The 22,675-nt window shown below is 43.9% G+C and overlaps 2 protein-coding genes across 2 annotated transcripts in view; one reads left to right on the top strand and one right to left on the bottom strand.

Moving 5' to 3' along the window:
• Positions 1 to 290: 290 nt before the first annotated feature.
• MAIP1 (matrix AAA peptidase interacting protein 1) lies at positions 291 to 22,631 on the bottom strand. Its single transcript, XM_056534129.1, has 5 exons — positions 22,317 to 22,631; positions 15,500 to 15,571; positions 8,867 to 8,993; positions 5,893 to 6,043; positions 291 to 4,464 (listed from the first exon to the last, which is right to left on the bottom strand). The coding sequence occupies exons 1-5, from the start codon at positions 22,629 to 22,631 to the stop codon at positions 4,386 to 4,388; spliced, it is 744 nt and encodes a 247-aa protein (XP_056390104.1). The 3' UTR covers positions 291 to 4,385.
• Positions 6,447 to 22,675, top strand: part of TYW5 (tRNA-yW synthesizing protein 5) — a 40,025-nt gene continuing 23,796 nt past the window's right edge. The window contains exons 1-2 of the mRNA XM_056534124.1: positions 6,447 to 6,617; positions 8,991 to 9,054. Coding sequence (XP_056390099.1) covers positions 6,472 to 6,617; positions 8,991 to 9,054 — 210 coding nt within the window. The 5' untranslated portion in view covers positions 6,447 to 6,471. The remainder of the gene's footprint in view (positions 6,618 to 8,990; positions 9,055 to 22,675) is intronic.

Here is a 22,675-nt window from a genome sequence, read left to right as displayed (position 1 = left end):
ATACCCGGGAGGTTTAGAGCTGTCTTCTAGCCACCATGGATATTTGGTCACACCTTGCTAAAAAACAGCAAAATGTTGATGCCTTTGAATTTCCCTGAATTTTCGAACACAGACAATATCACTAAACCTGACGTCACGCTTCCGCAAAAACTAGTATCTGGGTCATTTAGGGAATTAGAGCATTATTTAGTTAAAAACTTAAAGCAAAAATGGGAAATTACAATATCCCAAAGGGTTTAACTGTGTAAAAAAAACTCCAGCGGGTGACCTATATAATGAGACGTTTAACATCAAATTGAATACTTTTTTATTTTTTTTTTTAACAAGTATCTATAGAAGCCACCAAGTTGGTAGTAGAGAGACGACAAGAAATGTTGGTTGAAATTGATTTGAAAATTGTGACACTTCGCACTACAATAGATTAATTTGAGAAAACACCTGAATTCCTAAAATATCAAGAATCCTTAAGCAAAAAAATTGGATTCAGTGGAAAATGAGATCAACAAAAAAAAAAAAAAACCATTTATGGCATATAAAAAAAATAGACCTCAGAGCACAAACACAAACCTACAACGTCCCTGTATCTAATATATACGTGGCACTAGCCACAGACATTCTTTAGAAGGGACTACGCCATGAAGACACCCACCACTCATACAGCACTCAACCCCTGATACACAGACCTCACTATGGCCACAACACATCAGTCATATCCCAGACACAACACAGGTCCCTAGCCATCCAGTTCCCATCCAACACACTACCAATATCCCAATTGGAGGACACCCAGACCCTATATTCCTTATAAATCCCAATACAGACAACACCATCACACACAGTTACCAAATACCACAAACAATAAACCAACAACTCCCACCCCGATCCTTCCACCAAACACATAGCAGCACCACGCAAAACGTTCCAAACGGTGGAAACAGTAGCGCAGATACACCCAACCCCTCTAACTACTCCCACCACCCAGAACACCAACAGAAAAAGAGAATACGTAGAGGATGTAATAGAAGAGGTCGTACAACAGAAATTAAAATTAAGTAAAACATAGAACAAACAGAAGCACAAAGTGCTATTTTAAATCTCAGCTTGGTTCCACTGAATCCAAACCAACTTAGTTTACTAAATAAAGGACTTAAATTTGCACCTAGCAAACAACTGGACAAATTCGGTGTATACATAGGGCTAGAGAAATATATTCGCAAACTTAGTCTCAAAAAATACTTTATGAAGAACCATATAGACACCCAGGCTACTAGCTCATCTTTTTACAAACACCCAGCGTTGAAAAATAAATCACTCTTTTTTCCTAGACAGGAGATAAGCGCAGATATGATAGCTTTTAGAAAGGCTGTTGAGAATGATTTAAGGGAAATAAAAATACCAAAACAACCATGGGGAAATTTAACACCAGGAGAAATTAGAGCCATTAAACAACTCCAACAGGATCTGTTCGTCACCATTAGGGTGCGGCATAGTGGTGATGGACACATCATCCTATGTATTCGAATGTTTGTCACAACTCATGGACACCAAAATAAAAAAATTATTCCACTACACAATACTCCGAAGAATTGGTAACATTATGCATGAAAGCCAAAGAGCAAGGGATCCTATCCAAACATGAATTCGAATTTATTACAGGAACTCAAACGCATATTGTTTTTTTAACAATACCAAAGATCCATAAAAATCCCAAACAGCCCCCAGGTCACCCTATAGTTTCGGGCATTGGTTCCATTTCATCAAATCTATCCCAATACATTGATTATAATGGAGGTTTTTAAATAAAAGTATAAAAAGAATAACATAAATGCCTCTTTCCAAATAAAGCCCTATATTATCACCCCAAAAAAAAAAACGCAGATACCTATACATAATTGGTATTGCCACATCCGTAATGACTTGTACAATAAAACAATGATGGTATTTAACCCGCACGGTGAACGCATGACAAAAAAAAAAAAAAATACTAAAAAAAAATTCTAATTTTGGTCCAAAACGTGGAATAAAATAAGATCAAAAGGTAGCATGAATCGTAAAATTGGTACCAATAAAAAGTACAGATTGTCCTGTAAAAAATAAGCGCTCACACAATGGAGCTATATAAATCCTACCGACCCACAGAATAAAAATTACTTTTTACCATCCAATTTTTCACAATATTTTGGAGTTTTTCACAACAGTGCTGCATGATAAACAAAGATTTACCATGTATAAAGTACAATATGTCACGAAAAAACTATCTTAGAATCCCGTCGCTAACTAAAAGCATGTAAAAGGTATTACGACTTAAAAATACACATGCCAGATATGAAAAATTGGGCTTGGTCATTAAGGTAAAAAAAGGTGGCATCCTTAAGGGGGTAAAGTCCTCCGGCGCCAAGATATGTCTTTATATAAATATGCTAATTAGTCACAAAAGCCCAGGGGGTGTTCTCCATGAGCCTAAAATGCCCAGCTTAGTTCTTCCCACTACTTGTTTTCAATGCCCCTCTCCATCTTCTTAATTGACAGCCACACTGCTTGGCACATGCATGATAAATTAGTTTTATCTGGTGATTGGATGAGCGAGCCTTTACTGTTCAACACGAGGATGCCTTCTCCAAAAGGTGGGAGCCAGTGTTGTATTGCCCTTTTGTGGGGACAAGCAGTGTCCCAAGGTGAGAGACGGGGCTCAGTTCTGGAGATTGCAGTTGTCAGACCACCACGTTCAGATAGGGGATATGTTTTGTTGCCAGATAACCCCTTTAAAGGATAATTCCAATCTCAAATGTTTATGGATACCCCTTCTATATCAAGAATAAGGGCCTCCCATCTGGAATGGTTGGTGTGTCAGGCATTCAAGAAACAGCCGCATGGGTGGTTTAAAACATTTTATATAACTCCATTGACATTCACTGGAACTGCCAAGAATGCACCCCAGTGTGTGCATCTTCTCCTTTCACCTCATATTCATCTTATAGTAATCAGATAGAGGCTTTATGCCTCAAAACACAAAGTTGCATAAAGTAGCAAACAGCCTTACCCAAGCAGCTTTCAGTTTTCATTTTGCAGTGGTTGCATATTTATGAAGTGCTTAAGTCGTACATAGGCATAAAAAAGTCGCGAACCCCTTCAAAATGTCGCAAGCCAATGCCAGGTCAGACCTAGCTTACAAAACTGCTTTTGGCAAGCACTTTTTAAAACTTGCACAAAAAGTCACAACTGCAACTTTTTGTGTATAAAAAGTGGCAGAGGAGAGAAGGAATCATACAAAATGGTGTTCTGAAGTGATTTATTGTTTTTTGTTTATGTGCGCCACATTTATCAACCCCCCTTGATAGTATAATAAATGTGTTGCACATAAGCAAAACCAAAGCAGAAAACAAATTACTTCAAAACTCACCTTCCAAAGACAACAATAAGTGCCCCCATTAAAATTTGAGAATTAAAAAACAATACACAATTTGTCATTATACTACAAGCTATGGTATCGACAGATGTTTGAGCCAAAATTCAGATCTTTGTTTGCCATTTTCTTCACTATTCAAGGCATGGACAACTCAGAGACCTCAGAGATGGCTGCATCCTCCATGTGTGTCTACATGCCTTCATAAGTTACTGTGTCTTTCACACAACTCTGCAAGGTCACAACAATTCCCTCTAGGCAACAGTGATGAAAATATCCATAACTTCCTAAATCATCTGACTCATTCTGCATTTGTTCTTTTATTTAGTATACAATAGGGGCTGTTGCTTGCTGTGTAAAGTACTTTTTCCTCACTCAACTGATTCTTTAATCTTAAAGACAAGTAATCTCAGCCAGATGTATACCGATGAGTATGACAAGTCATTAAACTAAACTTTTAATATATTATTCCTTATGTAATTGTAAGTCACTTTGCTATTTACTTGCTGTTAAAATTCTCAACCTTTATATGTTTTTAATGTGACTGAAAAAACGGCCACTAGGTGGCTCTGTTCTGTTCCCTGCCACAAGTCAAACAGTTAGTTTGGTCTCCTCCTGGCCTGGCAGGAGACCAAACTCAGGAAATGTGTGCAGGGCATAGTAAGGCACAGCTTTTGCAGGCTTTAGTGATATCGCGCATGCTGGGGAACACCCATTTTCTCCTGCTGGGAGCTCACACAATGTGAGCAAGGGGAAAGGTATGATACACAGCTTTTTAAAGCTCTGAAATTTATTTTAATGGCATGAGGGGTGTTAGTAGGGAATATAATCAGAGTTAGTTTTAAAAAATAGTTTGATGACAGGTACTCTTTAACTGGTAAAAAGCAGAAGTAGAATGGATTATTTTAATATTCAGAATTGTGATTCTGTCTGAAAAGAAATATAAAGACATCGACAGGATAACGCTGACAGTCTGTGCAGTTCACTCTAACAATTTTGAATGTTCAATGCGAGTGATGATCCAGTCAGGTTTTACTCCTTGGGTAAATTCTCTGCGAAACCTGAAATGACAAAAACCATCAGTGAGACAGACTGGATCAGCCAAGGCCGCATTTACACAAGCACAATATGGGTCAGTAAAACATCTGAATGTCTGCCACAACTTAAAAAGGCATCCCAATATATACACCACACAAGCTGATGACAGAGATGCCAAATAGGATGCTCATAGGGCACAGTAAGGTTAAGTTCACACTGAAAGAATTCCACTGAAACAATAACTGAGATCATTCTATCGATGGTGGAATTTCATCGACAGAAACTCAGGAATAGGTTCTGCTGCACCGGCATTTCCAAGTGCCATTTCTAATTGGAATTACATTCGGAAGTTCTGCAGTGTGAACCCAGCCTAAGACATAGCCCAAAGCTTTAAAGAAATCTCTTTTTCCAATAGCTTGCATTTCCCTCTCTAGAGAAGTGAGGAAATTTAATTGAAAAAAATACCACTAAAAACCATCAAGGACATAGAGAAGTCACTCAGGTTACTCCTGGCTGAATCACCATTCTGCTTTATGCAAATTACCCTACATTGGCTCTGTACTGGTCCCGAGTTGCATAAAGCAACAATAAAGCACCCACAGAAATTTTAGGGCCCCAAAACACTTGAACTTCATAATATGCAAAGTAGCTCTTCTCCAGAAGAAAGTAAGCTTGTTCTCTAGTGCTGTCTATTGAACAATAAATAGACAATACTAATGCTCAAACCCTATCCGGCCTGTAAAGCAGTGTTTCCTAACCAATGCGCCTCCAGCTGTTTAAAAAAATACTCAGCATGCCCAGACAGCCTTTAAACAGCATTATTTTTTTTTTTTTTACTGCAACAAGAAAAAAAAAACGTGTTTTCAAATGGCAGGAAATGCTGAAGCCCAAATGCAGTTGTGCATTTTCCTGGGGGAGCAGATCCTGCACTTGTGGTCTGTTGCTAAGGGCGATCCCCAGCATAAAATGCATACAATGGGGGATGCCTGCAACAGACTACAAGTGCCACAATGGCATCCTACACCCAATGAAAAACATATAGAATAATACAGGAATTTAGGTGCACTACTATGGTAGATGTAGACAGTAACATATGACTAACCCTCAAAATGATGTTAAAATTGAGACATTAGCCAGCATATCCTTATATGAAGGACATACCTGAGCCCACACACCAACGCCAAGGTTTCTCAAGCGGTACGGGACCCAACACTAACCTACCGGTGCTGTATGGGCAATACCAGGGGCCAGTGGGCAATTACAGCGGCCCTTTTTTTTTTTTTTTTTTTTTACTGCCCAAATATTTTTAGGACAGTTCCTGGCTTCCTCTAGTGATAATAACAGTTAGAGAAGCCACCATGTAGTCTTCTGCTGTAAAAAGAGTTGACTTCATGGGACAACCACTGGGAAAAAAGATCAATGCATCATATTAATTCAAGGAAACTTCTTACTCGTAGTTTGCAGTGAGGACACGCTTTGTGTCCTTAGTATTTTCATTCCCCATTACAACTTGAAACACTTTTGTTCCTTCTAGCTCCTCATCAGGAATATCTGCATACGACAAGTACCAGAAACGCATAAGTATGCGGACAAATTTTCTCCCTATATGCAAAAGAAAAATACAGAACTGCTTAGGAAATCAATTTTTATACTAGTGAACAATAAACACATATTGGCGGCTGTATTAATTCATACGCACCAGAATTTTAGCACAATTTGCAACAATAAAAAAGGGGCTATAGCTTACTGGAAAAGGTGTTCCAAACTTAGGCTAGACAATCTAATGCTGCACTAAATTTATCAAACAGCCTGTATCACTGTGATAAAGCAGGTGCGTTTTTAAACCGTCTAGTCCAAGTTTACAATAAGTAATAGTAAGGCCGCATCCACACTACTGACTAAAAGCTGAAATTCAGCCAGTCCGCTCTCAGTTAAATCTTCTGCTCTTTTCAGAGATGTTTGGATTTTTTTTTTTATTCCAGAATTGCAGTGGAAATTCTTCTGTGGAAATTCAGCTTGGAATTCTGATTATGGTCAGGAAAAAAAAAGTACTGCCCCTTTTGGACCATCTGCATACCAGTCCAGTCACTACCAGCAAGAGAACGTTGACAGACATGGCAGTGAAGGGGTTAAACAACAAAGTGCCCCCAAGATGTTTAGACCCTGATATCACAAGGTAACTTTTACATTTTCTTTTGTTTTATTCATATTTGCTTGTTTTATGTATGTTGCTTCTGCATGGTAAGTGCAAAGCCCACAGAGAAAAAAAAAAGCATGATCACAATCACATCTGTTTTATCTACATCTAAGTCTCAATAACTTCAATGGGATTCTGCTGCTGAATTACGCCCAAAGAATGAATATATTACATTACATTTTTGACTGATGTCTGTTCTGCCTGCGAAATTCCACTGCTGAAATTCAGAAGTGAATAGAGCGGCAGAATCCCATTGAAAACAATGAGACTCTGCTGCGCGCCATTGGGATTTTGAAGAGAAAATGTGTCCGGAATTGAAGGCCACATGAGTTTACAAAGCCCCCATAGCGCCAGAACAATGGACCCCCCCCACACATGTGACCCCATTTTGGAAACTACACCCCTCGTGTAATGTAATAAGGGGTGCAGTGAGCATTTACGCCCCATATGTGTCCGACAGATTTTTGGAACAGTGGTCTGTGAAAATGAAAAATTTAATTTTTCATTTGCACAGTCCACTGTTCCAAAGATCTGTCAAACGCCAGTGGGGTGTAAATACTCACTGCACCCCTTATTAAATTCTGTGAGGGGTGTAGTTTACAAAATGGGGTCAGATGTGGGGGGTGGGGGGGCACTGTTCTGGCACCACAGGGGGCTTTGTAAATGCACATGGCCCCTGACTACCATTCCAAACGAATTCTCTTTCCAAAAGCTCAATGGCGCTCCTCCTCTTCTGAGCATTGTCTTTCGCCCGCAGAGCATTTTACGTCCTAACATGGGGTATTTCCATACTCAGAAGAGATGGGGTTACAAATTTTGGGGGGCATTCTCTCCCATTACCCTTTGTAAAAATGGTAAATTTGGGGAAGAAACTGCACTTTAGTGAAAAATTTTTTTTTTCATTTACACATGCGATTTTAACGAAAAGTCGTCAAACACCTGCGTGGTGTTAAGGCTCACTGGACCCCTTGTTACGTGCCTTGAGGGGTGGTTTCCAAAATGGTATGCCATGTGGGGTTTTCTGCTGTTCTGGCACCATAGGGGCTTCCTAAATGTGACATGCCCCCCAAAAACCATTTCAGCAAAATTCACTCTCCAAAATCCCATTGTTGCTCCTTCCCTTCTGAGCCCTCTACTGCGCCCGCCGAACACTTGACATACACATTTGAGGTATTTCCTTACTCGAGAGAAATTAGGTTACAAACTATTGGAGGCTTTTTCTCCTATTACCACTTGTAAAAATAAAAAAACTGGGTCTACAAGAACATGCGAGTGTAAAAAATGAAGATTTTGAATTTTCTCCTTCACTTTGCTGCTATTCCTGTGAAACACCTAAAGGGTTAACAAACTTACTGAATGTCATTTTGGATACTTTGAGGGTTGCAGTTTTTATAATTGGGTCATTTGTGGGGAATTTCTAATAGGAAGGCTCTTCAAACCTGAAATGGTCCTTGAAAAATTCCGATTTTGAAAATTTTGTGATAAATTGGAAAATTGCTGCTGCACTTTGAAGCCCTCTGATGTCTTCCAAAAATAAAAACATGTCAACTTTATGATGCAAATATAAAGTAGACATATTGTATATGTGAATCAATATATCATTTATTTGGAATGTCTATTTTCCTTACAAGCAGAGAGCTTCAAAGTTAGAAAAATGCAAAATTTTCAAATTTTTCATCAAATTTTGGAATTTTTCACCAAGAAATGATGCAAGCATCGACAAAAATTTACCACTACCATAAAGTAGAATATGTCATGAAAAAACAATCTCGGAATCAAATTTATAAGTAAAAGCATCCCAGAGTTATTAATGCTTAAAGTGACAGTGGTCAGATTTGCAAAAAATGCTCCTGTCCTTAGGGTCATAATGGGCTCCGTCCCCAAGGGGTTAAAGGAGTATTACATGCTTGAAACAATCTTATTTTTCCACAATTTTGAAAGGGTGCCAATAATTTTGTCCAGCCCATTTTTGGAGTTTGGTGTGACATTATGTCCAATTTGCTTTTTTTCCCTCCCTTTTTTGGTTTTTCAAATACACACAAAGGGAATAAACATGTATATAGCAAAACATGTGTTACTGCAATCCTTTTCTGTGAGAAATACTTCATTTTCTTGAAAAATGTCAGGGGTGCCAACATTTACAGCCATGACTGTATAACCAACAGCGCAAACCTATGGTGGGGTAATGGTAAGAGGATGACATTTGCAATTCAATAAAACACACTTACCATTATCATCATAATAAATAGCAACATCTCCAGGAAAGGAGTACATAATCTCATCAGACTCTGCTGCCAGAGCTTTTCTGCAGTTGTCAGAAAGCACTAAGCATTTTTCCGTCATGTCTTTCAGGATCTGCAGCATAAAAGATATCCTGGTTACTTTTAAGTGTACCCTTCCAGCGGCATCAACCACGGTAATGTAACTGTGATGAAAGGAAGTCGGAAACATGGTCCACACATATTTGTAAATAACATTTGTATAGAACAAAATACAGTTTGCTTGATAATTATTCTAATGGAGAATTGAAATGTTGCTGTCTGAACATGAGCTCTATAAATCACGTTTATTTTGGAAAATCTTGAAGTGCTGCGCCACTGTGTACCTATTGGTATAGAACATATATATTTTTTGTCAGAGTTGACAAATATTGAGTCTTTTGTCTAGCTGTTGCCTTCAAAAGCCAGAGAACAACAGCCATGAATAATTCCCAAAAATTGAGAATTTTACACTTAGGGTAGGTTCACACGTAGCAAATATGCTTCACATTTTCTGCACAGAAAAAAATGCTTTTTTCAACACTGTAAGGGTGCTTTCACACCACGTTTTGTACTTATGGTTCCCGAATACGGCTGGGAGGAGGGGGGCGGGGCTTAATCGCGGCGCCCGCACTCAGCCGTATTCGGGAACCGTATTTAATGCATGTCTATGAGCCAACCGGAGTGAACCACAGCCTCCGGTCGGCTGCGTTTTTGTCCGTATGCGGTTTCCCGACCGTAGGCAAAAACGCGATTGACCGGAAGCTGCTGTTCACTTCGGTCGGCTCATAGACATGCATTAAATACGGTTCCCGAATACGGCTGAGTGCGGGCGCCACAATTAAGCCCCTCCGCCCAGCCGTATTCGGGAAGCACAAGTACAAAACGTGGTGTGAAAGCACCCTAATATAGGTTTGAAGTCTAAGACTTCAACATATTTATCAAATAGCCTGAAACACTGTAATAAATCTAGTACATTCTTAAACTGTCTTAGGGCTTGTTCACACAGCCGTCTGTACCCGTTTTTTTATCCCCGTTTCAGTTCCGTTTTTGCAGACTGTAAACGGAATAAAAACGGTTTTTAAAAAAATCCCATTCCGATTTTTTTACAATCAGTTTACATCCGTGTGCACCTCTTTGCACTCATTTCCGTTTTTATCATGGAAGAAAAAAACGGCACATGCAGTATTTTTTCTTCAGTGAAAAAAACTGAAAGAAAACAGGGACATCATAATTTTAACATTGAAGTCTATGGCAAACGGATGAACCTTTAATGTCACCCGTTTGCACCAGAGTTTAAAATATCCGTAATTACATCTGAGCATGCTCAGAAGAGGTGACATCAGCAGACTCCTATAGTGTTGTAGGATTACTAATACTCTCATCAATGAAACCAGTCTGTTCCATGATGGGAGTAGTAATTCCCCGGCTGCAGGAGTCTGCCGGTGGCTGGGGGGACTACATTAGTGCTTGTACTACTATCCCCATCATGGATCAGACTCTGTTCCATGATAGGGGTAGTAGTACAGGGGCTGAGGGATTGATCGCACCGGGTCTCACTTCTGACACCCAATCTGATCAGAAGTTATTAAGCAGGGGAGCGGGAGGCATGGTCCGCAACCCTGCGATCACCAATGTATTTTACTTTCATTTTTTAATTCCCTGCGGGGAGCTCTGAATACCCGGTACTGAGGAGCCAATCAGGGCTCCCTGCGTTTTTTTTTTAAATGGACAATGTATATTAAAAGCACTGTGGGGGGCAAGATATATAGCACTATATATCTAGCCCCCCAGCGCATTTATAAAGATATAACCCCGCCAGCGCAAAAATATATACCCCGGCAGTATATATATGTGACCCCCGCCGGGGCATTTATAATGTAACCCCCGCAGGCGCATTTATAATTATATACCCCCTGCTGGGGCAATTATCAATATATACCCCCCGCCAGCACATTTATGTAACCCCCGCTGGCGCTTTTGTCATTAATGCAGTGCTATCTGTGAAAAGCATTTTACGCACAGAGCATCGCACCAGCCGCCGCGATGCTGCTGATAGAATACTATTCATACATAGCGCTGCAGGGGCATATTATATAGAAGTGCTGTGGGGGCCAGATAATACTATATATAACTATAACAGGGTCTGTTCCATAATGGGGGTAGTAGTACAAGCACTAATGTAACCTCCCCAGCCGCCGACAGACTCCTGCAGCCAGGAACTACTACTCCCACCATGGAAACAAGTCTGTTCCATGATGGGAGTAGTAGTAGTCCTGGCTGCGGGAGTCTGTAGGTGGCTGATTTTCAAAAAAAATAAAAATAAACGGATTAAAAACGGTTCAAAACGGATACCCGTTTGATCAGCCGTTTCTATCCATTTTTTTTTATCCGTTTTTTTATTTTTAAATGGAACGGGGGCAAACAGCCATGTGAACGCACCCTAAGTTTACACTGTCCAAGAATTGACCCACTAACCACTTAAGGACACAGCCCATTTTGACCTTAAGGAAACAGACAATTTTATTTTTGCATTTTCGTTTTTTCCTCCTCGTTTTCTAGAATCCGTAACTCTTTTATATTTCCATTCACAGACCCATACGAAGGCTTGTTTTTTGCGTGACCAGTTGCACTTTATAATGACATCACTCATTTTACCCTAAAATGTATGGTAAACCCCAAAAAAGATTTTTTGTGTAAGGAAATTTAAACAAAAGTCATAATTTAGCAAATTTGGGGGGGATGTTTCGTTTTCACGCTGTACACTTTAAGGTAAATTTTTTTAAAGGTATATTTTCTTTATTCTCTGGGTCAATACAAGTAAAATGCAACCCTTAGTTACATACATTACTATTATTGTACTGCTTTTAAAAGATCTCAAACTTTTTTTTTCTTACAAAATCAGTAAGTTTAACCCCTTAAGGACCAAGCCCATTTTCACTTAAGGACCAGGCCAATTTTATTTTAGCGTTTTCGTTTTTTCCTCCTCGCCTTCTAAAATCCATAACTCTTTTATATTTCTACAGACCCATATAAGGGCTTGTTTTTTGCATGACCAATTGTACTTTGTAATGAAACCTCTCATTTTACCATAAAACGTACGGCGAACCCAAAAAAATATTTTTTAGGGAGGAAATTTAAATGAAAACCACAATTTTGCACATTTTGGAGGGTTTTGTTTAAAGTAAAAATGACGTGCTCTTTATTCTGTGGGTCAATACGATTAAAATGATACCCATGGCTGGATACTTTTATATTTTTGTACCGCTTGAAAAAAAATCTAAAAAACTTTTTGTGCAAAATCAGTCATCTAAAGTTGCCCAATTTTGACTATCTATAACTTTAATTTTTCCATATATAGGGCGGTATGAGGGCTAATTTTTTGCGCCGTCATCTGTACTTTTTATCACTACCACATTTGCATATATAAAACTTTTATAGAATTTTTTAATTAATTTTTTGGTGAATAAATGTGACAAAAAAAGCATCATTTTAGGACTTTTTAAAAAAATTTACGTTTACGCTGTTCACCGTACTGGATCATTAACATATTTTGATAGTTCGGACATTTACGCATGCAGCGATACCAAATATGTTTATAGAAAAAAAAATTACGCTTTTTGGGGAGGAAAATGGGAAAAACAGACAATTTTCATTTTTATTGGGGGAGGGGATTTTTCCATTTTTTTTTTTTTTACACTTTATACTATCTATAGCAATCATTTGATTGCTAATACTGTTCACTGCCATGCATAGGACATAGCACTGATCAGTATTATCGGCTATCTCCTGCTCTGGTCTGCTCGATCTCAGACCAGAGCAGAAGATGCTAGGAGACGGACGGAGGCAGGTGAGGGGACCTCCGTCAGCCAATACAGATAATCGGATCGCTGTGACAGCGCTACGAGCGATCCGATCATCTATTTTATCATGCGCAGTGCTGCAGATGCCAAGATCTGTACAGATCACGGCATCTGAGGGGTTAATGGCGGATATCCACGCAATCGCTGATAGCAGTCGGAACCTGCCGTGTATGACGCGAGCACCTCTCCGATGCGCGCGGTCATATACAGGACGTAAATGTACGTCCTGGTGCGCGAAGTACCGACAAACCAGGATGTACATTTACGTCCGTGGTCGTTAGGTTAAAATTGCCCTATTTTGCCACCTCTAACCTTCTTATTTTTCTGTATTCAGGGATGTTTGCGGGCAAATTTTTTTGCGCCATGGTCTGTAGTTTGTTTTAGTACATTTGCGCACATGGGACTTTTTGATCGCTTTCTATTAAAAAAATTATGCAGTTTCATGTGACAAAAAATCTTTTTTTTAAATTACGATTACATACGTTCATCATAGGGGATCATTAACATTATATTTTTATAGTTCGGACATTTACGCACGCGACGACACCAAATATGTTTATTATTTATCTTTTTTTATGCTTTTGTGTATTAATATGGGGAAAAGAGGTGATTTAAAACTGTATTGGGGGAGGTGCTTTTTCACATTTTTATTTTGTTTTTTTTACATTAATTTTACACTTTTATAGTCCCTGTAGAAATTCCTTAGATTGCTAATACTGTTCAGTGCTATGCATAGGGCAGAGCACTGATGTATTAACAGCGATCTTCTGCTGTGGTCTGCTGGAAGGCATATCAGTGCAGAAGACCCCAGGAGACGGACAGAGGCAGGTGAGGGGACCTCCGGCCGCCATCTTGGCTGATCTGATCCCCACGGCAGTGCTGTGGGCCATTAGATCAGCCATTCAAAGTTGCCGCAGATGCAGTGATCTGTATTGATCATGGCATGTGAGGGGTTAATGGTAGACATCAGCGCGATTGCGGGAATGAAGCGAGCACAGCCCCTTCACTCGCGTCACAGCCACACTGTACATTTACGTGTGAAGTGACGCTATGCAGCACCGTACATTTACGGCGCATGTCCTTAAGGGGTTAAAGGGGTACTCCGCCCTTAGGCATCTTATCTCCTATCCAAAGGATAGGGAATAAGATGTCTGATCGGGGGGGGGGGCGCCGCTGGGAACTCCCACGATCTCTCCTGCAGCACTCCCCTGGTGCACGGAGCGAGCTTCGCTCCGTTCCTGATGACTAGCGATGCAGGGGCCAGAGGATCGTGATGTCATGGCCCTGCCCCCTTAATGCAAGTCTATGGGAAGGGGCGTGAGGGGGCGGGGTGGTGACGTCACAATCCTCCGGCCCCTGCATCGCCAGTCGCTCTGTGCACCAGATGACAGAGGGGGGGAGCAGGGAGATCGCTGGGGACCCCCGCGATCAGACATCTTATCCTCTATACTTTGGATAGGGGATTAGATGTTTAGGGGCGGAGTACCCCTTTAAGGACCAAGCCCAATTTGGCCTTAAGGACGAGGCCAATTTTCTTTTTTGCACTTCCCCTTCTAAAAAATCATAGTGCTTTCAGTTTTGCACCTACAGAATTGTACTTTGTAATGACATCAATTATTTCATTATCTATGGTGAAACAAAAAAAAAATTGTGAAATGGAAAATATTTCAAATTTTGTAATTTTTGGGCGGTTCCGTTTCTACGTAGTGCATTTTTCAGTAGAAATTACACCTTATCTTTATACTGTAGGTCCATACAGTTACAAGGATACCGAATTTATGTAGATTTTATTTTATTTAACCACTTATACAATAAATTGTAACTAAATGCACCAACATTAGTATGTTTAAACTTGTGCTCTTCTGACCCATATAACTTTTTTATTTTTCTGCATACAGGGTTATGCAAGGGCTCATTCTTATTGGTACCTTTTTTGTTTTGATGGGACTTTTTGATCACTTTCTATTAATTATTTTATGATATATGAAGTTTCCAAAATGCGGAGTTTTGGACTTTGGTGTTTTTTTTATGTGTACACCATCAACCGTGCGGTTCCACTTAGCTTATATTTTAATAGCTCAGACATTTTATGCACGGGTCAGTACCACATATGACTGTTTATTTTTGATTATTTGATTAAAAAATGGGAGTGATTTAAACTTATTAGGGAAGGGGTTAATTCACTTTTATTAACTTTTTTTTTTTTGTCCCCATACGGGGCTATACCATGCAGTCTTGCGATTGCATACATTGTTCAATGCTGAGCTTTGGCTCAGCATCGATCAGTGTTATCGGTGCTCTGCTGCTCTAGCCTGCAGAGCCTGGCTGGGACTTCAGAGCACCGATCGGTCGGCGAGGTGGCAGGTAAGGGCCCTCCCTCCGTCCACTCAGCTGATCAGGACCCACAGTATCGCTGTGGATGTCCTGATCAACTCTGCTGAGCTAACCGGCATCTAGCTAACCCAAATTTAGACACCACAATTAACTTTGATTGCGACATCTAAAGGGTTAATGCCAGGAATCAGCCCGATTGGCGAAGTCTGGCATTAACCGTGGGTCCTGGCTGCTGGGACCCACCGGTATGAAGCGTGCTCAGCACGTGAGCACGCTTCAAACCCCGGTAACCGGACCAGTGCGTACAGGTATGCTCTTGGTCCTTAATGGGTTAAACAATCTTAGTAAATCTGGGCCTAAGCATGCCCCCAGCCAAACAGTGACAACAAGTAGGAGCTTCACAAACCTCGCTGGCCACAAGATTTTCCAAGGCATCAAATTTGCACTGGGACAGCAGTCTGGATACAAAGGAGAAGGCCTGTGGAATACAAAAATACAGAACAACACTTAAAATGGTTCAAGTTTGTAACTGTATCGCTAAGCTAGCAAAATAAAGCAACAGATGGAAAACTGATGAAATAACTCAGGTGAAAGATATGGTTTCACTCTTTATCAATCATTTTTTATGCATCAAGTTGCATGAGGCAACTGAATAAGTGAGTCACTGTTCTATAATGTATATAGGGGCTTCTCAACTATCCCCCAATGGTAGAGGTTAGAGTAATGAGGACTGGGCATGTTGGATTTCAACTGCTCAATCCTTTTGTTCTTGGGGACAACCAAGGACACAGGGGTGGCCACATGGTCTTTGTGATGTTCTATTCCAGCACCCTCTTCTTCTGCAGAAAACAGATGGAGCCAGCGTACTCCAACTGAACTATTGTGCTTCACTGTGGCATTTTGCACATAACATTTCATGGGACAGAAAGAGAAATAAATGTTCTATATTGGAAAACCACTTCTAAGTAGTGTTTGTCCTGATACTGTATTCTTGCAAATGTTCAAAATACTTAAAGGACAACTGTAGTGCAAGACTTTTATATATTGGTGTGCCCAGGCTGCAAAAATAAACAAAATAAACTTTAACATACCTTCCTACGTGCCCCCGTCGGTCCGGCACAGGCCTCACAGTCCAGCGGTGCTAACCTCATTCAACTTCCTGGGGACGGAGACGTCACAGAGCCGTCGGCATATCACCGGCTGCATCGATGTCCCGACCCGGCCGGTGATAGGCTGAGCCCACTGTCATGTAAGAAGCCAGCCAGAGCTTCTTACATAACAGTGCGCTCAGCCTATCACCGGCCGGGGCGGGACATCGCTGCGGCCGGTGATATGCCGACGGCTCTGTGACGTCTCCGTCCCCAGGAAGTTGAATGAGGTTAGCACCGCTGGACCGTGAGGCCTGTGCTGGACCGACGGGGGCACGTAGGAAGGTATGTTAAAGTTTATTTTTGCAGCCCGGGCACAGGAATATATAAAAGTCTTTCACTACAGTTGTCCTTTCATTTGATACCTGCCAGCGGGACCTCACCGGCAGGCAAACTGTCACATGACATTTAAAAAATGGATTGGTAATTGTTATCGACGAGTACTTAAAAAAAGTATTCGTATTTGTACTCAATCTTAAAAAAAAAATGGTATTGTGACATCTCTAACTAAAAGACACATTAGTCCTCACAAGGACTTGCCATTTGGCTCCAGTTGGTGATTTCCATATAACCAAATGATTCCAACAGAACATATGCAGTACTTCACGCAACTTCGCTGTTCACAAACACCTGGCTGTGATCTGCCTGTATAATATTCCATAATACACTTGGAAGCTATGCTGATGGTTTAGACAAAAATATCTTTAGAAGTAAAAAAAAACAAAACAGCATTATAAACATGTATGGGGTGCAATGACTTATCTGCCTTCTGAAGTGTGGGGTCCCTGGCTACCCTGCCTTCTCATGGATGGGGTCCCCGTGTATTCTGACCTGGGGTTCACGAAGTGGAGGCCATCCAGGAGGCCTGGCGCCTTATGAACTGTTTAAAGGACTTCTATATGGCTGGCCAGGAACCGCCTCATCTTCAACAAGGAGGACATGTCTGTCTGGGACTGTCGCAGGCTGATTCACAGCTTGCTTAGAGACAATTCTATCTTGGACAGTCCAAACATCGATGAAGAAGACGACTAACGCCCCTCTACTTCCCCACCTCCCCATGTTTGCTGAGTAGTTTGGCCCTGTGATCCACCCCCTCCCTGATAACAGATTGCAATTTATTGTTTTCCAACTTTGTTTCTTCGATAATGAGTGATGAAGCGGAATGTTAGTGTAGCATGTGGTACAGTGTATAGCTTAGGGAAATTGTGCTGTCATGCTATGTATGATTGTAATTTATTATATGATTTGTAATGACTAAATGTTCACCCAAGCTCTTTCAATAAACTCAAGGGGTCCCCAGTTGCCCCCCCCCCCCCCAGTATTGTCATGGACAGGGTTCCCGGTTCCCCCTGTATTATCATGGACAGGGTCTCCAGTTCCCCACTGTATTGTCATGGACAGGGTCCTCTGTTCCCCTGTATTATCACGGACAGGGTCCCCGATTCCCCCCCTATATTATCATGAACAGGGTCCCCGATTCCCCCCTGTATTATCACGGACAGGGTCCCAGGTTCCCCCCTGTATTATCATGGACAGGGTTCCCGGTTCCCCCTGTATTATCATGGACAGGGTTCCTGGTTCCCCGTGTATTACCATGGACAGGGTTCCCCCCTGTATTATCATGGACAGGGTCTCCAGTTCCCCACTGTATTGTCATGGACAGGGTCCTCGGTTCCCCTGTATTATCACGGACAGGGTCCCCGATTCCCCCCTGTATTATCATGGACAGGGTCCCCGATTCCCCCCTGTATTATCACGGACAGGGTCCCAGGTTCCCCCCTGTATTATCATGGACAGGGTCCCCGATTCCCCCCTGTATTATCACGGACAGGGTCCCAGGTTCCCCCCTGTATTATCATGGAAGGGTTCCCGGTTCCCCCTGTATTATCATGGACAGGGTTTCCAGTTCCCCCCTGTATTATCATGGACAGGGTTCCCAGTTCCTCCCTGTATTATCATGGACAGGGTCCCAGGTTCCCCCTGTATTATCATGGACAGGGTTCCCGGTTCCCCGTGTATTATCATGGATAGTGTTCCCCTCTGTATTATCATGGACAGGGTTCCCGGTTCCCCCCTGTATTATCATGGACAGGGTTCCCAGTTCCCCCCTGTATTATCATGGACAGGGTTCCCCTCTGTATTATCATGGACAGGGTCCCCGGTTCCCCTCTGTATTATCATGGACAGGGTCCCCGGTTCCCCTCTGTATTATCATGGACAGGGCCCCCGGTTCCCCCCTGTATTATCATGGACAGGGTCCCCGGTTCCCCCCTGTATTATCATGGACAGGGTTCCCGGTCCCCCCCCCCTGTATTATCATGGACAGGGTTCCCGGTTCCCCCCTGTATTATCATGGACAGGGTCCCCGGTTCCCCCCTGTATTATCATGGACAGGGTCCCCGGTTCCCCCCTGTATTATCATGGACAGGGTCCCCGGTTCCCCCCTGTATTATCATGGATAGTGGTTCCCGGTTCCCCCCTGTATTATCATGGATAGTGGTTCCCGGTTCCCCCCTGTATTATCATGGATAGTGGTACCCGGTTCCCCCCTGTATTATCATGGATAGTGGTGCCCGGTTCCCCCCTGTATTATCATGGATAGTGGTGCCCGGTTCCCCCCTGTATTATCATGGATAGTGGTGCCCGGTTCCCCCTGTATTATGGATAGTAGTGCCCGGTTCCCCCTTGTGTTATGGATAGTAGTGCCCGGTTCCCCCCTGTGTTATGGATAGTAGTGCCCGGTTCCCCCTGTATTATCATGGATAGTGGTCGCCGGTTCCCCCTGTGTTATGGATAGTAGTGCCCGGTTCCCCCCTGTGTTATGGATAGTAGTGCCCGGTTCCCCCCTGTGTTATGGATAGTAGTGCCCGGTTCCCCCCCTGTATTATCATGGATAGTGGTCGCCGGTTCCCCCTGTGTTATGGATAGTAGTGCCCGGTTCCCCCCTGTGTTATGGATAGTAGTGCCCGGTTGCCCCCTGTGTTATGGATAGTAGTGCCCGGTTCCCCCCCTGTATTATCATGGATAGTGGTCGCCGGTTCCCCCTGTGTTATGGATAGTAGTGCCCGGTTCCCCCCTGTGTTATGGATAGTAGTGCCCGGTTCCCCCCTGTGTTATGGATAGTAGTGCCCGGTTCCCCCCTGTGTTATGGATAGTGGTCCCCGGTTCCCCCTGTATTATCATGGATAGTGGTCCCCGATTCCCCCTGTATTATGGATAGTAGTGCCCGGTTCCCCCCTGTGTTATGGATAGTAGTGCCCGGTTCCCCCCTGTGTTATGGATAGTAGTGCCCGGTTCTCCCCCTGTATTATCATGGATAGTGGTCGCCGATTCCCCCTGTGTTATGGATAGTAGTGCCCGGTTCCCCCCTGTGTTATGGATAGTAGTGCCCGGTTCCCCCCTGTGTTATGGATAGTAGTGCCCGGTTCCCCCGTGTTATGGATAGTAGTGCCCGGTTCCCCCATGTGTTATGGATAGTAGTGCCCGGTTCCCCCCTGTGTTATGGATAGTAGTGCCCGGTTCCCCCCTGTGTTATGGATAGTAGTGCCCGGTTCCCCCCTGTGTTATGGATAGTAGTGCCCGGTTCCCCCCTGTGTTATGGATAGTAGTGCCCGGTTCCCCCCTGTATTATGGATAGTGGTCCCCGGTTCCCCCTGTGTTATGGATAGTAGTGCCCGGTTCCCCCCTGTGTTATGGATAGTAGTGCCCGGTTCCCCCCTGTGTTATGGATAGTAGTGCCCGGTTCCCCCCTGTGTTATGGATAGTAGTGCCCGGTTCCCCCCTGTGTTATGGATAGTAGTGCCCGGTTCCCCCCTGTGTTATGGATAGTAGTGCCCGGTTCCCCCCCTGTATTATCATGGATAGTGGTCGCCGGTTCCCCCTGTGTTATGGATAGTAGTGCCCAGTTCCCCCCTGTGTTATGGATAGTAGTGCCCGGTTGCCCCCTGTGTTATGGATAGTAGTGCCCGGTTCCCCCCCTGTATTATCATGGATAGTGGTCGCGGGTTCCCCCTGTGTTATGGATAGTAGTGCCCGGTTCCCCCCCGTGTTATGGATAGTAGTGCCCGGTTCCCCCCTGTGTTATGGATAGTAGTGCCCGGTTCCCCCTGTATTATCATGGATAGTGGTCGCCGGTTCCCCCTGTGTTATGGATAGTAGTGCCCGGTTCCCCCCTGTGTTATGGATAGTAGTGCCCGGTTCCCCCCTGTGTTATGGATAGTAGTGCCCGGTTCCCCCCTGTGTTATGGATAGTAGTGCCCGGTTCCCCCCTGTGTTATGGATAGTAGTGCCCGGTTCCCCCTGTGTTATGGATAGTAGTGCCCGGTTCCCCCCTGTGTTATGGATAGTAGTGCCCGGTTCCCCCCTGTGTTATGGATAGTAGTGCCCGGTTCCCCCCTGTGTTATGGATAGTAGTGCCCGGTTCCCCCCTGTGTTATGGATAGTAGTGCCCGGTTCCCCCCCTGTATTATCATGGATAGTGGTCCCCGGTTCCCCCTGTATTATCATGGATAGTGGTCCCCGATTCCCCCTGTATTATGGATAGTAGTGCCCGGTTCCCCCCTGTGTTATGGATAGTAGTGCCCGGTTCCCCCCTGTGTTATGGATAGTAATGCCCGGTTCTCCCCCTGTATTATCATGGATAGTGGTCGCCGATTCCCCCTGTGTTATGGATAGTAGTGCCCGGTTCCCCCCTGTGTTATGGATAGTAGTGCCCGGTTCCCCCCTGTGTTATGGATAGTAGTGCCCGGTTCCCCCCTGTGTTATGGATAGTAGTGCCCGATTCCCCCTGTGTTATGGATAGTAGTGCCCGGTTCCCCCCTGTGTTATGGATAGTAGTGCCCGGTTCCCCCCTGTGTTATGGATAGTAGTGCCCGGTTCCCCCCTGTGTTATGGATAGTAATGCCCGGTTCTCCCCCTGTATTATCATGGATAGTAGTGCCCGATTCCCCCCTGTGTTATGGATAGTAGTGCCCGGTTCCCCCCTGTGTTATGGATAGTAGTGCCCGGTTCCCCCCTGTGTTATGGATAGTAGTGCCCGGTTCCCCCCTGTGTTATGGATAGTAGTGCCCGGTTCCCCCCTGTGTTATGGATAGTAGTGCCCGGTTCCCCCCTGTGTTATGGATAGTAGTGCCCGGTTCCCCCCTGTGTTATGGATAGTAGTGCCCGGTTCCCCCCTGTATTATGGATAGTGGTCCCCGGTTCCCCCTGTGTTATGGATAGTGGTGCCCGGTTCCCCCCTGTGTTATGGATAGTGGTGCCTGGTTCCCCCCTGTGTTATGGATAGTAGTGCCCGGTTCCCCCCTGTGTTATGGATAGTAGTGCCCGGTTCCCCCCTGTGTTATGGATAGTAGTGCCCGGTTCCCCCCTGTGTTATGGATAGTAGTGCCCGGTTCCCCCCTGTGTTATGGATAGTAGTGCCCGGTTCCCCCCTGTATTATGGATAGTGGTCCCCGGTTCCCCCTGTGTTATGGATAGTAGTGCCCGGTTCCCCCCTGTGTTATGGATAGTAGTGCCCGGTTCCCCCCTGTATTATGGATAGTGGTCCCCGGTTCCCCCCTGTGTTATGGATAGTAGTGCCCGTTCCCCCCTGTGTTATGGATAGTAGTGCCCGGTTCCCCCCTGTATTATGGATAGTGGTCCCCGGTTCCCCCTGTGTTATGGATAGTAGTGCCCGGTTCCCCCCTGTGTTATGGATAGTAGTGCCCGGTTCCCCCCTGTGTTATGGATAGTAGTGCCCGGTTCCCCCCTGTATTATGGATAATGGTCCCCGGTTCCCCCTGTGTTATGGATAGTAGTGCCCGGTTCCCCCCTGTGTTATGGATAGTAGTGCCCGGTTCCCCCCTGTATTATGGATAGTGGTCCCCGGTTCCCCCCTGTGTTATGGATAGTAGTGCCCGTTCCCCCCTGTGTTATGGATAGTAGTGCCCGGTTCCCCCCTGTATTATGGATAGTGGTCCCCGGTTCCCCCTGTGTTATGGATAGTAGTGCCCGGTTCCCCCCTGTGTTATGGATAGTATTGCCCGGTTCCCCCCCTGTATTATCATGGATAGTGGTCCCCCAGCCGCCCCTCCTCACTTGCTTGGCCCCGTCAGTAAATTCTTCTATGCTGAACTCCCGGTCCAGGTAGGTTCTGATAAGAAAGAAGTAGATTCTAGTTCGAAACCAGATGATGGGATTCGGAACACCGACAACTACCACCCGCTTGGATCCCGGGCTCTCATTGCTGTAGCCCCGCGTCACGGTCAGGACACCGGGGGGCTGTTGGACGATGGGGGCCCGCAGAAGAGGAACATGTGACAGCGGACATCTCGGTGACCTGACACAGACCCGAGACAACCGGAACACCGAGCGCAACATCGTGCACCCGGATAATTGTCCCCCGGAAACCATTCACATCGCGCACAGGCCCGGTGGTGAGAGGAGTCACGTGTTAT

Source organism: Hyla sarda, chromosome 8, assembly GCF_029499605.1.
Source record: "Hyla sarda isolate aHylSar1 chromosome 8, aHylSar1.hap1, whole genome shotgun sequence".
Classification (NCBI taxonomy): Eukaryota; Metazoa; Chordata; class Amphibia; order Anura; family Hylidae; genus Hyla; species Hyla sarda.
The sequence above is the reverse complement of the archived record's forward strand: the minus strand, read 5'-3'. Positions and strand labels throughout refer to the sequence as shown.